At 48.0% G+C, this 15726-nt stretch overlaps 1 protein-coding gene across 1 annotated transcript in view; it reads right to left on the reverse strand.

The window, feature by feature from the left end:
• GALNT14 (polypeptide N-acetylgalactosaminyltransferase 14) overlaps positions 1 to 15726 on the reverse strand; it is a 90638-nt gene that overhangs the window by 19050 nt on the left and 55862 nt on the right. Inside the window, exons 4-8 of the mRNA XM_014877477.2 lie at positions 11196 to 11263; positions 8646 to 8711; positions 6496 to 6617; positions 2033 to 2120; positions 1296 to 1380 (exon numbers count right to left, since the gene is read on the reverse strand). Of these exons, the coding sequence (XP_014732963.2) occupies positions 1296 to 1380; positions 2033 to 2120; positions 6496 to 6617; positions 8646 to 8711; positions 11196 to 11263 (429 nt within the window). The remainder of the gene's footprint in view (positions 1 to 1295; positions 1381 to 2032; positions 2121 to 6495; positions 6618 to 8645; positions 8712 to 11195; positions 11264 to 15726) is intronic.

A 15726-nucleotide genomic window follows, 5' to 3' on the forward strand; every position in this document is an offset into this window, starting at 1 on the left:
CACCAGGACATTACCTATGTATCACCTTCTCACCAAGAAAAGGAAAAAACACCTCAAAATGCATCTGAGCCCTTCTTTCAGCCACCTTGGTGTTTTGCTGTCGATCATAAATTGCCTGGCACTTAATGACTGGCTAATGCACCCGTCAGCACAACTCCTACAAGCCCAAAGTTGACAGCCCTGATTGTAGGCTTCAGCATCAAAAATGCACTTAGCACTCGGGGGTTATTCACTCAGACGGGCTTTTTGCCTGGAGCCAGCCTATTAAGAGCACCATTCTACTGGGGAGAGGAAGGCAGAGCCAATTCAGAAGGGCTTTTTAAAAGCTATCACTAGCTGTGTGATCTTTATTTCAAACCAGGGTTATTTTTCTTTCTTTGGATTAGCTAAGAAAACTGCACAGAGAAGGCCTGTGGAGGAGGGGAGGGCAGACCCAGAAGATAGCCTGAGGAGACTTGCTGTTTGCTGGCACAAGTCCCATCTCCATTCAATTGGAGACAGTGTGGATGCCTCAGTATAGGCTTGGGAGGAGCTGAGGTGACTGCTGTGCCCAGGCTAATCTCCACAGTGCCCTACATTGCAGAGTTATCAGGAACACAAGGCCAGCCTTTGGGAAGCCAGTGAGAGCTCCTGTTAGCAGCAGCATCCTAACGAGAAGCAGCACTTTTCTCCCTCAGGAGCCTTCTGAGACCCTGAGCTTCCTCCAACACTTGGTGTCCTCCACGCCTCACATCTGGCTGGGGCTGCAGACACCAGCACCAGGCTTGCTTCCAGCAGAGATTTCCAGCAGAATGAAGGACCCCCTCCATCCCATGGCATGAGGACAGATGGCACCTCCTCTCCTATTCAGCTTTGCTCCTTCTCCTGCACATCCCCATTTCTGAGGAGTCTTCAGTGAGGTCCAGAAGAGCAGTGCTGATCTGGGAAGGCTGGACTAGACACGAAGTTCATCATGTGGGCTTAGGATACTGCCTTATTTTCAAGTGGCAGCTGAACTGAGAGAAGCAGTTGTCTACAGCCCTGGGCTTTTCCCCTAACCATAATCCTTAGCACTACCAAAACCCCCAGCAACCATAAATACACCCCCTCTATCTTTGGGGCATTCTCAGGCTTCAGTGTTGGAAGGTGAAGCTGCACTGCAAAACCCAGGCTAGCCAGGAGCTCGCTAGAGGTACTAGAAGTTCAGAGCTGTCCTGGAAGAAGAGATTGCACACTGCTGTGGTGCATGGGGACACACATGAGAAGCCTGCCCTGCTCCACGTTACTCAGATGCCTTCTTCCCCCTCCTAACTTACTTAATGGGCTCGGTGGGATCAAGTCGTTTGGCTTTCTGCTCTGGGGAAAGCTGCTCCCATTTGAAATGCAGACTCCAGTCAAAACCTAAAAACAGAGTAGAGAAGTGCCATGGGGAAATTAGAAATTGATACGGATTAGGAGGCAATGCAGGCTGCAGAAGCTGTGTTTGATGTAACATTTTCCCCACTTTCAAATTACTTAAGCTATAGAGATGCAGCTCTTGAGAGAAAAGTCCAATGCCTAACGTATTTTACTACTACATATGAACAAGAAACAATACATTGCATTACAATTTCAAAGTCAAGTGCTCCAAAGGCAGGAAAAGTCAGAATTAAAGCTGCTGCTGGAACCTAGTCCCCCTGTGCACACAGAAGCACGCTCTGATGGACACTGTGTGCTGCAAATAGCACAGGCATACTAATAAGCACTACACTTGCATCCTCCAGTTGCTGCCTAGACATCTCCCATCTCCTCCTGTCACTTCCAGTGCTGCCCAGGGTGGCTTTGATGTGACCTTTCTTTCCTGCCTGACCGCCTCATCCACTGTAGCAAGTGCATTCCTCACGCCACACCTACCTGTGTGTGGAGCAGCCTGGGAGCAGCCAGCGGGAGCACTGAGCAGTGGTAATGTGCTTTTTTTGTGAGGCAGCAGGAGACAGAGGTGTGGTGCAAAGGCCAGTGCACATTCCCACCGTGGAATGGATGCCCACAGGACATGCACAAAGCTCGGACTTACCTCCTCTGAGATCTGAGGAAGCTGCCACGTAGGCAAAAGTGTCCAGGTTGATGATGTCAATAATGGGACTGACCACTCGGGTGGGATCCTGCAAAGCAGAAGTAAAAACACCCATGACTTCAGATGACACCATGCAAACTGGGCAAGGGACTCCAAATTCCTGGAGGCACCAAGTGGCTGGAAACATTGGTGTCATTCAGTTTTGCTAGGGACAAATGCCCCTCACTGCCTCCTCATCCTCAGACTGTGCCTGTACTCGGCACCCAGCTGGGCTCCTTCTGCCTTTTGCAAATTCACCAAAATATTCCCCTTTCACCTCCCTTAAACACTTTTAACAGGGTTTTAAAAGTCAAGTGAGAAACAGGCAATTGAAATGACAGAGGAAAAACACAGCTAAATAGCTTAAATATGGGTATTTTTAAAAATGCACGAATTATGGCAGTACAGTTAGTTTTGCCAAAGTTGTGAAAGGGTTAAAAAAGAAAGACCTGATTTATTCAAAATAGTTGGTGGTGATTTAATTAACATCTTGTTATGGGCAAAGAGATTATACAAACAGTTATGAACAAAAATATCTACAGGAGGAAGAGACTCTGACAGCTTTGACTGGTCTCTTATCTCCCTTTTTCTTTTCAAAAATCCCAAACTCCAATTATAGCTCAAACTTCAAGGTTTTACCCTCACCAGATCAAATTGTTTTTCACAGCTATACAAAGCAAAGCATCTGAGCACACTCGGGCTTGCTCTCTCACTGGGAAAATACTTTGTTTTAGAAATTAGTCCTGACAAAGAAGTATTCATATGCAGCTGTATGAAGAAGTAACCAAAGGCCATGAGCTGAGAGCTGGACTAGAGCTGATTTTCCAATTGAGCATGACAAATACTTGGTATTTCCATAACAGGGTCAAGCCGGGGGTCTCACCATCACTTTCTGTGAGTAAAACATCTCACTGAAAGGGCAAGGCCTGCTGCACCTCTGTACTGCACGGGGGAAACACAAGCCACAGCCAAGCACGACGAGACTTTCAAACCCACCAAATCCATCGTGGCTGCTGCACAGTGCCCCCCAAGCTGCCAAGCTCAGTTGCCACAGCCAAGCATCCTTTAATTGCCTGAGGCGAGGGGGAAGGTTTTAAGCAAAGCATCTGCTTTGTGTGCTGAGCATTGCAGGGAAAGGATTGCATCCACTCATTAAAAACCTGCCCCTCAAGCATCTTACAGGTGAGCACTTCTAGCTAGCTGACACTCACCCCCAATTTCAATTCCACTGCTACTCACTGCACGGCATTTTCTTGTAAGAAAATCCCCTTCACATCTAGGCTGAGTGCACTACTGCAAAATGCTAACCTTGAGCAGTGCTGTCTTCTCCCTGCCTCACTTTCTCTGTCACGTCCTGGGAACATTTGTATTTACTCAGCTTTCATGAAGGTCTCTCTGACCCTCAAAAGAAAAGCATGGCATGCTCAAGAGCACAGCGCTGTTGCTATGATTTATTTTGGGCTGAGCACCAGATCTTATTATAGGCAGCTTCATCCTTCTGGGTTTTTTTGATACCCACCCATACCAGGGTATGTTAATATTAACAACACCCAAACCTTCAGTTCTCTCTCACAAATCTGAAAGTTCATTTCTGCAATGCACTTCTCAAACACACCAATGTACAGATTCAAACCAACAGGAAAAAGCTCTGAAAATGGTCCTGAAGATAAGATACATTTCAAACTTGGAGAAGAACCTTGGCTGCAGTGTGGCTCTCAGCCTCTACATCCTGACCTTGTAATGGTCAATAAAAAGGGCCAAAGTTGCTCCTCTGGCCCCACAGCAAGATTAGGCAAAGATGAGGCAGACTTCTCCTCATGCATCTCCTTTTTCCCAGGAAAGCACCAGACTGGGGGTATTTGAGCTGGAAGTAGGGGGTCACCATTCATTGGTTCATCCCAATGTCATTTGCAAACCTAGTTTTGGGGTAAGCTTCTTGAGTCATACTGTAAAAATACCTCGGGATGGATAATTACATTTTTAGAAAAGTTAGTCAGTTGAAATGCACCATTAATGGCTTTAGAGATATTTGTTCCATAAGTAAAAGTAAGAGCCCAGGCCACACTCTCAACCATGCATTTGCAAACATGCTGGTGTGAGACACTGACCATCACTGCTGCTCCCTGAGACAGGCATCCTACCAGGCACAGGGCTAAGATCCCCCACACCTTCTCTCTTTCCCCCACACTCCATCACTTGCTCTTCCTGCTTGTTTCCAAATCCATATGCTGGTTACGTGCTGCCCACACCCACCAGCGAGCATCAGCCTCGGAGGGAAAACCATCAGCAGCTGGGAAAGCTCGAGGTGGAGCCTGAGGGGCAGCTCCACACGGGTGCATGGTGACACACATGTGCTCTGGCACTTCCCACCATGGAAAGTGGCAGGAATAGCTGCTCTGGCTGAGAAAATAAGAGAAAGCGTGGGGTGGCTGGACTGCAGTGGCAAAAAATGATGGGTGTGCTTTGAGGCACTCACTGCTCATTTGCTTGGAACTTAAACCACATGAGCTCAAAACAGACTGTTCCTGGGAGCAACAGAGTGAGAAAATGCTCTTCCTAGGCAGCTGATCCTCATGGAGAAGTTGGACAGGGCGCCCATCTCTAGAGCACAGCCTGAAGATGGCAGCAGTAACATTTCATACACTTCACTGATCAATACTTTAACCCTGCTGGCAAGGATGGGTACGGTGGGCCTGGAAGAAAGAGACTGAGCACTCTGCCCTTATCCTGCAGCTTCTGTGAGCAGTAAAAAAGCAGGCAAGCAGGACCCCTCTGGCCTTGCAGGCTTCTCAACACTCTTTGTAGTACATCTCCCCTGCTGCCCGAGGCTGCAAAATACTGGGCAAGGTCAGGGCAGCATGAGCAGCACTACAAGCTTACAGACTGCCTTACTTCCAGCTGGGGAAAGATTCAATCCAGAAGAGTTCACAGAGGTGATGTGTGTGTTTGATGCTGCATTCAGACCACAAGGTACTGAAACTCCTATGGTGATGCTGCACATGGCATTCACACTCGCCTACCCCTGGATGTGGCACATGGGGCACCCTCCTGGAGCTACGTGGGAAAGCAGATCTGCCAGCCCCCTTCCTGCTACCTTTGCTCCCCCTTTTCCTGACAAAACACATCAAAAACTCTGCCCGGCAAAGAGGCAATTGCTCTGGATACTCCTCACTGAAGTACAAGCAGGGCTTTGGCAAAATGCAAGGAATGCCTGCCTTTAAAAAGCCCAGAGGAATAAGTGATGCTGTGAAGTTTAGTAGTGAATCCCACACTGGACAAGCCAGCTATGAGGCTCCAGTGGGATATCTCAGCCTGTGTTCTCATAACTCTCCTGGAGCCACGATCAATGATATGAAAAGACCATTTTCATTACATTACCATCTATCAGCAGCTCTGTGGCCCAGCCTGCAAACCCAGGTTGGGACCTCTCCAGCGCTGGCTGTGCTACAAATGCCAGCAGCACTGACTGCCCTCGCTCATGTGGAGGGACTTGGCCTGATGCTGTGTCCCCCTTCCCCCTGGTCCCATCGCTGACACACAGAGAGAATGCACAGCCCAGCCATCACAGCTATCACATCTGCAGGTGTGAAAAGCAGGATGCCTTAGGTGAGGGGCACTGTAAATACCAGCCAGCCAGGTTTTTCCATGACTCACGACCTCAGCCTCCCCTTGCTCCTCAACTGCCCTTATGTCAATGCAACTTAGTAGTTTTAAAATTGCTGAGTAATTAACACTAGCCATCAGGAGCCAGAGGTGTAGCAAGGGTGAAGGAGCAAGGCACAGTGAAAGGAAAGGACCATTTTCCATGTGCATCCACACCAGAGCTGAAGGCTTCAATCCCTGTACTCTGCTGCCAGCAGGTCATGGGCACAGAGCTTCCCTGACTCGAGTGACAAGGCGCCAGCAACCTCTGTGTGCACGTCTGGCAAGAGAGTCGCCGCCAGAGAAAGGTGAATGTCATTGTCTGCTCTGAAATCAGCAGAATTTAAATCCTATTAAATCAATTTATTAGCGCTTAATTTGCATGAAATTAAATTCAGCCCCTATTCAAGGAGCCGTCACTCCCTTAAATCATCATCACTGAGCATTTTACATGAGCCTAATTAAAATCTCTGCTGGAGCACTGCCCACGTATTCCCCTATCACCACTCAACCTGTGCTTGCCAGTTAGAGTCCCACCGCCTGGGAGACACCTTGTCCCACCCATTCACACGCTCCCCCAGTCCCACACACATTCCACCTGCCTGCTGGGTGGAGGAAGACCAGAAAAGGCCACTTTGCACCCCATAAGGCTTCTGTGTACCCCTGACTTAGACGCTTGCACGCAGCTGGCTATGGCTGGGTGGTCACACCCACTGAGAGGAAGAGGGGGACACCGGGGATGCATCCCCTGAGGGTGACTCTGGTCTCTCAGGAGCACTCACCTCTTTGATCCTCTGCAGCAGAGGGAGCAGCCAGTCCTTATTCACCTCGCAGTGGCTGTCCAGGAAGGTCAGGACACCTGCTTTTGCCACGTCTGCCCCTCGGATTCGGGACCGGATCAGACCTGTCCAGGGACGCGCCATGTCAGCTGCTGCCCAGATAACATCCCCATCCTCTTCCACTCGTCCTTCTCCCTTTTAATCTGCCTAAATCCCACCCAGATAAAACATGGCCCAGGTTTATTGTCTCCTTTCCAGTGCTGCAAGGCATGCCAAGCATTTCCTAAGATCCCCAAAGAAATAAATGGCTCCACCAAGGTTACTGATTTATGGCATTTCTGCCAATATGTAGTTTGCACAATTAGTTCTGCTGTCACCTTCTGGGACAAAACATGATTCAAAATGCTTCCATGACCCCCTGCAGGCAACAAATCTAACACAGATGTGAGGCAGTAGGGAAGGGGACAGAGGAGCTGAGGGTGGGAACCCCTTGTGACAGAATTAAGCTTTTCTCAGACTACTCGCTTTTTCCTGCTGTGACCCCTTCTGTGTCCCAGTGACCCCCAGATCTCTCTCCCACCCTGAGAACACTGCTGATCTGCAGCTCAATGGGAACATATTTTCCACCAAGTCAAGGTGCTTATCAGGCCATGATGGCCAATCTGGAATCATTTGGAGATGGGAATGGATTGCTGCATGCATTTGTGAGAAAGAAAAATGAAAAAAGAGGGAGGTCATGAAAAGCAGCTGCACACATGGATTTCACTCTAGACTCTTGAACTGCTCTTAAGATCACTGCTTTTAAAGATGCCCTGTTCCTACTTATGCAGGTTACCCAGCTTTCCAACACTTCTGCCTGCAGTGGATGCTCAGAGGAACCATGGCATAAGAAAGGAGATGGTTTGCTGGCAAACAAGAGGAGATACAAGTGATTCAAGAGGAGCAGAACTTCTTTATGAAGGAGAAACAGTGGCAATACAAGGGAACATATGGAAAGAAAAAGAGAGACACAATTTCAGGGAGCAGCCATACATCAGGCTTATGTAAGAGGTCACTAACTTTCACAGTAAAATTCCCTAGGGGAAAGGGGTTAAGGAGTAGCTTCCGAGCAGGAGAGGGAACATTTGAACAAAGCCTGTAGCATCCAGCATTTGCCAAGGTGTCCCCCAGCAATGCAGACTTGTCCCTGTGTCTATCTCTGTGACTCCTAAGATCTTGTGTGTAGGTATGTTCTTCTTCACCCACCCCTGCCCTTCCCAAATCCTGGCAGCCCCTGGGGATACAGTTTAAGTGATGTACTCAGCAAGGTAAGGTTGAGTCCCCACATTGTGACTGATTTCTACAGCACCAATAACTGCAGGTCTATCAACTGCTGGAGATGAGCACACATATATCCCCATAACACAGGGGAGAAAGGTGAGAAGGAGGTGCAGGTCTATGGAGATCTCCCTTAATCTCCTGCCAAAACTGGAATGTCTCTTACACCCATGGGACCTGATGCCACCCTGTCACCAGACCTGCAGAGCTCAAACCCTCTGCAGGAGGAATCCACAGAGAAAAGAACTCCACTCCTCAGTCCCCTGAACACAACACTAACCTGGATGCACACATTGGATTTACAGCATTGAAAAACTTCTTTGTTTTTAGTTATCCTAATACTTCAAACCAGGATTTGAAACACACATTCAGGCTGTGGGGAATGGGAAGATGTCTCCAAAGGTTGCCAGCAGCAGCCCAGTAGGACATGCATTCATCTTCCATATAGCCCTTCTTAATCTCTCAAATATAATTAATTATTAAAAAAAAAAAAAATCCCACAGAAGCAGCAGGAGCAGATCTTCTCTCTTTCATTAGAGCAAACATCTTTACAAATAAGACCCGGGGCTTTGTTTTGCCTGTTCTAATTTTCTGGCTAATAAGCTACAGCTGAGCCTCACTGGATATCTTAATAGTCCCATCTTTTTCAGTGAGAGAAGGGAGATCCATTTCAAATCCCAGCTCTTTATCACATTTTCTTTCATCAAGGCCCTCTTTATTCCCAGGAGCCGCTGACCTCCTTGTTGACCACTCTATGGAGGTTCCCCCTGGCTCCATCACTCCCACACCTCCCAGACCTGTGTTTCCCAGGTGTGCTCTGGGCAGGCAGCTCTTACCTTCCCGCCGTCCGTTCCGCAGGCACTTCACCTTGGGGAGCTGGCCCAGCAAGCGGCAGTCATCAGCTTGGGAGACACAAAGGGAGGAGATATCACCCCCAGCTCCCACAGTGCCTCTGGCAGCAGAAATGAGGACTCCTAGGAGAGACTGGGAGCAGGGAGAGGACCCTGTGCTGGACTGGTTGTTGGCCTGTTAGGGCAATGGTACTGCTGGGTCACAACACCCTTACCCCTCAGCTCACAAAGCATAAATTGGTCTGGGCATTGCAGCAGTTTTCTTAAAACTAGTGTAACATCAGCAGATTTACACTGAGAGCAGCTGAATTATGCACTAAAATCAGCATAGAAAAGTTGTGGTTCAGGTCAGAATCTAAATTTTTGCACATTAATGCAAATGACTATTTTTGGTAGCTGCAAAGCAACGCACAAGCTGTTGATGCGTGTCTGCCTGGCAGGGCAGGAGCTTCCTGTGGTGGCCTGGAGCCTTCAGCAAGGAGAAAGGGATGCTCAAAGAGAGCCCTGCGGAGCAGCAGGGGGCTCCTCACGCCCTAGGCAAAAGCTCCATGGGGCAGAAAGGCCTGGCAGCCACCTACACCTGAGCTAGGGAGGTCCTGCAACCCCACACGCAGCCCTAGGATTCCTCCTTACCCAGATTTCTCCCAGCAAAGTAGGGGATGTCAAATGTACCCATCACAGCCCTCTCCACTTCTACACACCCACACTATGACCTCCACAACCCGTTCATGGCTCTCAACCCTCTGCCTCCTCTTCCTCAGCACTATAAATACAGAGGTGAGCGCCCCATCCCCTCTGCCCAAACCCTGAACCCACACACCCCCCCGAGCACTTTCACCCACTCCAGAAATCTCTCTCAGCAAGAGATCACTGTACCCACACCCTTAACAATTCAGGGACACAGCTGGAACAGGGGAGCAGAAGTGGCAGGGCTTGGCTATGGACTCACAATGAAAATCTGCTGGGGACAGTGGGAACCCACGTGCTGAAGAACTGCATCCCAGTGAATAACAAGTCAGCAGGCAGAGCGAGGTGAGAAACAAGACACAACTGGGCATGAGATAACAGCACTAATTGCTTGGGGTGGGTTGCAGGGAAAAAACTGACCATGTGTGTGTAGTGCATTATGCAAATGCATGTATTTTATGTAAATGCATGCAGAGCAGATGCCAGCAGGCTCAGACTATCACAGCAAAGATATCAGACAGCTGAGAAGCGCTGAGTAGCTGAGGGGCTGCCCTAAGTTACATAGGAAACAGGCTCCCTTCTGGTGCCCTGGGATGAGTTAAAACCCAGCCCTGTTCCTTTTCCCTGGCTCACAGCACCTGGCATGCTGGGATAGGGGAACTGTGTTCCTACAAACCTGCCTCCTTCCAGGAAGGCAAGCGCTTTGCTATTCAGCCAAATATCTGGCATTTACTTCCTCCACCCTCCAAAAATCCTGCTCTGCTGTTCTCCAGGGCAGCTCAAGTCCCTGCACCTGCTCTTCTTCCCTGTCACAGCCATTCTGCCAGTTCCCAGACTTGCCTAGCCTGCCTGCCCTGTGTGCTGGAGCTGTGCCAGGGCTCACCGTAATCACAGCAGCTCCTTCCCCTAGCTTCAGCAACTTCCCAGGGAGGTGTCAATGCCAAGAAGTGGGTCTTGTGTGAAATCTGTCCCTAATGCTCTTCAAGGCAGTGCCTATTTATAACATCCAAGAGCAAAGCCTAGATCCATTTCTTAAAAGAAACCTATCTGGCTTTGTTTTCACATTTCCAAATAAACAGCTTTATTTTGCAGCTCCTTGAAACCTAAGTGCCACAGACCACTCAGCGAGTTTATCATCCTTTTTATGCCTGAGACAGTATTTCTGAGCACTTAGATCTTCTACTCTCCCACTGCACTAGGCAAGGTCTTTAGCTGGGGTGGTTCCCTGGGAGCCCATGGGGATTCAGCTGCCTTCTACTGGAGACCTGAGCTATTGATTTCCCTTGAGTCATGCTGCTAACTGGGAGGGAGGATGTGGTCTGTTTGTGTGGTGTACAATGCTATTTATGGTGCACCTCAGAAATGGGAAACCCATGCAGGGAATCCTCTTTCCATGGATGAAAAGAGAAGGTGAAAAAAAAAATCAAGAGTTGCTGACCACCTATAAATGTATGCAGAACATATATATAGGGTCAAGAGGGTCAGACTGTCATGGTCCCATGGAATTTCAGTGGTGTCAACTCAGAACTGCTCCTGGCTGGAGCTGAAACCCAGATCAAACACACCATGGCCATGGTGGGATACAGCCACGTAAGGATTGGATTCGCATCTGCTGGGCATGAAAATGATTTGCCAAGCGCTTTTCTTGCATTATTTTCATGAGAAGAGGTTGGATCATCTGGAATTTGAATTCTACACGCGGTGATGCAAACCCAACACAGCAGGGTTTGCTCTTCACAGCTACAGGGCTTTAAATTTCCTTCCACTCCAGCGAACTGTCTCAGTGCTAATCCCAGCCTCCCCCAGGCTTTTCAGCCCTTTGCTTTTAACAGGGAAGGGGTCACTTACGGTCATCACTGAAGTCATCCACGAGTATGATTTCATGGACGAGGTGCACTGGGGTGCGGTTCAGGACACTAAGGAATGAAGAGAGAAAATCCATGACAGTGCTTGACCAACTTAACAACCCAGCAAATGGAGTGGAAAAGCCAAGGAGCTGAACCCCTGCCAAAGCACAGAAGACCAAGCTTGGATTTCCAGAAAGGATATACTAGATAAGAACCCAGAAACCATCCCCCAGTAATCTACAATGCCTGGCTATCAACTCCCCATAGCCTGATCTAGGAGCTAAGTGCTCTATATTCCTAGGAAATAGCTGAAATGCCCTTCTCACCTTTGTGAGCAAAAGCAGAGCCCCATGTAAAGCCAGGAAAACCTGGCGCTTTTTTTTTTTTTTTTTCAAATTGCACCAATATTCCTAACTGGGCTTACAGCAAAGCTGCTGTCACCTCTCCACCTCCTCTGGGGCTAATGATACGGTGTCCAGCGACAGCAGGGCCAACACAGAGAAAATTATCCAGCTCAAACCCATCTTTACACAGCTCACAGCTGTGGCAGGACAAGTCCTGTTTTTATCCATGAGCTGACTGTGTTGCAGAGGCTGCTGAGAGGATAAGAGCAGGGCTGGAGCCCACCTAAGTAATGAAAGACAGAGGCTGGAGGATGTGGCTCACAGCTCCCTCCCTGTAGACAGACACTGTGAAACATGGCTCAAAGCTAAAATCTTCCCTTAATTATGCCACCAAGGGTTATTATTGTTATTACTGAAAAATCTAGACCCGTTCTTCCCTTTTCTCTCATGTACAGAGGTCATGGATTGGTTGCACTGGCTCCAGCAATTTCATCTCCAAATAAACAGCAGTGCAAAAGTCACCCTGACACGTAAGACATGGAGTTGCAGTTGCTATTACACATGCTTAAAATCCTGCCCCAGCAAAGGGTCAAGGCCATCTGCTTGAAGCAGAAGCCCCAGAGCATCCCAAAAGCCTCCTCAGTGCTTCAGTTGGGCTTTGATAATGCCAGTCAGGTTGTACAGGCTTTTACAGCATTTCAACTTCCTTACCTTCATCCTGAGCATGGTTCCTTTTCCATAAAGGATTTAAAATCCTCCCAAATTTCAGAACTTCAGACTTCTCACTTGCACAGGAGGGCAGTCACCCAACTACCTAACAATCTTGCAGCCCCTGATCCCCTGCCAGATCCCTTATTAAGAGGTTCTCCCACTCTCTCAGGCTCCCAAAACTCTGGCAAAAAAAACACCTGGAAGACTGAAAAAAACCACATCCCTAGCCCAGACCACAGTAAGGAGAGCTACAAAGTGCAGAAGGCCCAGGGGACTTGGGAGCCACCCAACCAGCTGGGAAAAAATGCAGCCCAATCCATCCAGAGGGTTCCCCCTTGCCTTCTGCCTGCACTGGTGTGCTCCCTCCCCTCCAGGTGCTGGAATTACAACCCTGCAGAGAGTAACAGTTGAACTAGAGTTTTTTGGAAGGCATATAGGACATCTCAAGGAAGATGCCTGACATAGAATCAGAGAATGATTTGGGTTGGAAGGGACCTTAAAGATCATCCAGTTGCAATCCCAGTGCCACAGACAAGGGGCAACTTCCACTAGACCAGGATGCTCAATGCCCCATCCAACCTGACCTAGAACACGTCAAGTAAATGGGCAAGTACAACTTCTCCAAGCAACTCACAGAAAATAATTTCTTCCATATATAATGAATGCTTCCTCCATGCTGGTTTTCATTTTCCCTAGGCAGAAATCCTCAAAAAAGGGGGTTTTCTATCAGACCAGAGTGGGTAAGCCTAGTACCTCCCTTGCGGAGCTCCTCAAAAACCACTTCCAAGAATTACTTTCTCTGGAAAGATAATCGCTGCCTCTTCCATTTTAAGGGTCTTGGCAAAAGCCATTCTTTTCCCCCACTTCAGATGCCTTGCATGCTAAGGTTTGAAGGAAGAGAAAGCCACTGTCCCCTAAGAAATAGTCTGGAGCTGCTGTGGCCACCCCGACACTTTGGTTTGCACCAAGCAGAGTTAAACAACACCTCTCCAACACCCACAACCTGAATGAAGCACTGGGAAAAAGTGGCTCAGCGCCCCTCCTCCCACTGGGGCACACAGAACAATTTAGATGTGCTGTTTCCACCTGTCAAGTGTTTTTTAATTATTGTTATTAATAGGCTTGTTATTTTTTAGAAATCCCCATACGCCAGAGCTGAGTTCGGCAAATTACCGTAGCCGAGCATCAGTAGACAGAGACAGGAGAGCAATATCACGCTCAGTGGAATATTTAACAAGTGCTGATTGCCTGGAAACCTAACTCTGTGCAACCTGCAGGAAAGAAGCAGGCTTGTAAAAAAAGCCAGCAAAATAAATAAATAACCCACCAAGAGCAGGAGGGGAGGAGGCAGCGGGAAACTCGGAATATTGAAGGCCTGCCTCTGCCTGGTCTCTCCTGTAGATCTGGCTGCCAGAAAAGCAATGCAGGGCTGAACTCTGTGGGAAGGTGGCTGCAAAGAGGCTTTTGCTGCTTTTGCTGGTACCAGCCAGAATAACTCAACCAGAACCGTGGCACTGTGCTGTGTAGGCTCAGGCCTGGGCTCTAAGCATTACTCAGTGCCCTAAAGGATCTCCTGCAAGAGCACATCTTATGGAAGAAAATGGATCATTTCCAAGGCCCTGGGCTGGGGACAGGTGCAGCCCAGTCGCAGCTCAGCTGCAGGCTCCCACTGTTCCCAAGTTGCTGACAACTCTGTGCCTGGGCTTGCCACCCCATAAATCAGGGGGGATGATCCCTAAATGCCAACAGTGGCCATCTCTGGGACTGACCAGAGCAAGGGGGAAAAGGCCAGCATGCTGACCCAGGAGGGAAGAACGTCTCCAAGGACTCCTCTGGCTCCATAAACCATCACCCTTCCATGGGGTTAATGACAGATACCACTGTGGGTGGCACAGCACCCCCTCACCTGTACCACCATCACAGCCCTCTCCCATCAAATCCCTGGTGGGACTCACTCACCACACAACACTTCTCCCAAATATGAGTGAACAGCTCACCCTCAGTCCAAAGGCTGGCTCTGTGGGACCTGCTGTCCCCCACTGGTTTCAGCATACTTTCAGCTCATTATTGCCCCTGCAAGTCGGTGCACAGACCCCAGAAAGCCCCAGAACTGCTGCTAAGCCAGGGGTCACAGATGCCCAGCAAAGACAAATTCGTGTCTCCAATGCATTTTCTGCCTGGTGCTCTATTAATCCCACAGTAACACACACAATGCTGTGAACACAGAATATAAGCACCTCTCCTGCAGCGCTCCTCAGGGAGGATGGGAAAAAGAGGCATCAAATCCTCCATGTTTTCAACATTATGGTTTTTGGGCTTTTTCTTTTTTCAGACAGACCATAAAAGCATTTTTAAAAATTCAAAGCTGGCTTTTCTATTACTTGTGCCTCTGCTCAGCTTTGATTTTTTTAAAAATACTTTTCTTTCTTTATGTCTGTGCATAGCTTTTTTTTCCCTTTTATATGGGAAAAATCAGAAGACAATATTACAGTGCTTTGAAGTCTCTCTGTTACTATAGATTTTTTTTCCCTGAAATCAAACACAGGTAGATATACACTGCAGTGATGGATATATTTGAACAAATCAAAACAGTTTTTAAGTTCTGCTGTGCCAAAGATCACAACGTCTTCTCCTTAAATTTCCAAAAGACCTGTTACAATCAAAATGAAAGCTCATGCCTCCAGTCCAGAAAGCGCTTACTCATTCTAATAAGAACAGGTTTGCTGCTGAATTATCTTGAAAAGACAGTGCTGAAATTTTCTTTGTTCCGATTTTTTTACCTTATACAGACATAGCCATGGAGAATTTAATCTTGAATTTTCCATTGTAAGGTCCCTCTTCCATCCTCCTCAAGACTTTGTTGGGATCTTTTTCCACCTACCCAGAAGTAAGCACTAGATCCAGCAATTTCATCTCCAAATAAATACCAATGCATAAGTCACCCAGACCATATGAGACACGGAAAATGTTTGCAGGAAGGAATTTAGACCTTCTGACCAAGTCAGTGTGGCTTTGGTCATCACCCACTCGCTTTAGAGAGGTGATTGTGGACACCCTTCCTCGAGAACTCATGAACCTGTTAATTGTCTCCATGGCAACATATTAGGACTTGTTGGGGGGAAAAAAACCACCTTTGGGAGGATAATGAAAAATGAGAAGGTCCAAGGGTCACAATTATCGAAATCAGACAGAGTATGGGGAGAAAATACCCACCAAAATTAACTGCTTCAACATCCCCAAATGGCTAATTATGTAGGAAGAAAGACATCACACCAAGAATAACCATAATGAGCTTTGATTACACTGCGGCTTTTGCATTTTATTCTTTCAAATACCCACCAAGCTCTTTGAAATTCAAGAGTTCTCTTATGTTAACATCAAAAGGTAAGAGCGCACGGAGGGCTGTGTACTCAGTCACCGCGAGAGATGATTAGCAAATTAAGAGAAAAAAAAAGTCCAGGGTTTAAGCAAAAAGCA

This window comes from Sturnus vulgaris, chromosome 3, assembly GCF_052056855.1.
Source record: "Sturnus vulgaris isolate bStuVul1 chromosome 3, bStuVul1.hap1, whole genome shotgun sequence".
NCBI classification, from domain to species: Eukaryota; Metazoa; Chordata; class Aves; order Passeriformes; family Sturnidae; genus Sturnus; species Sturnus vulgaris.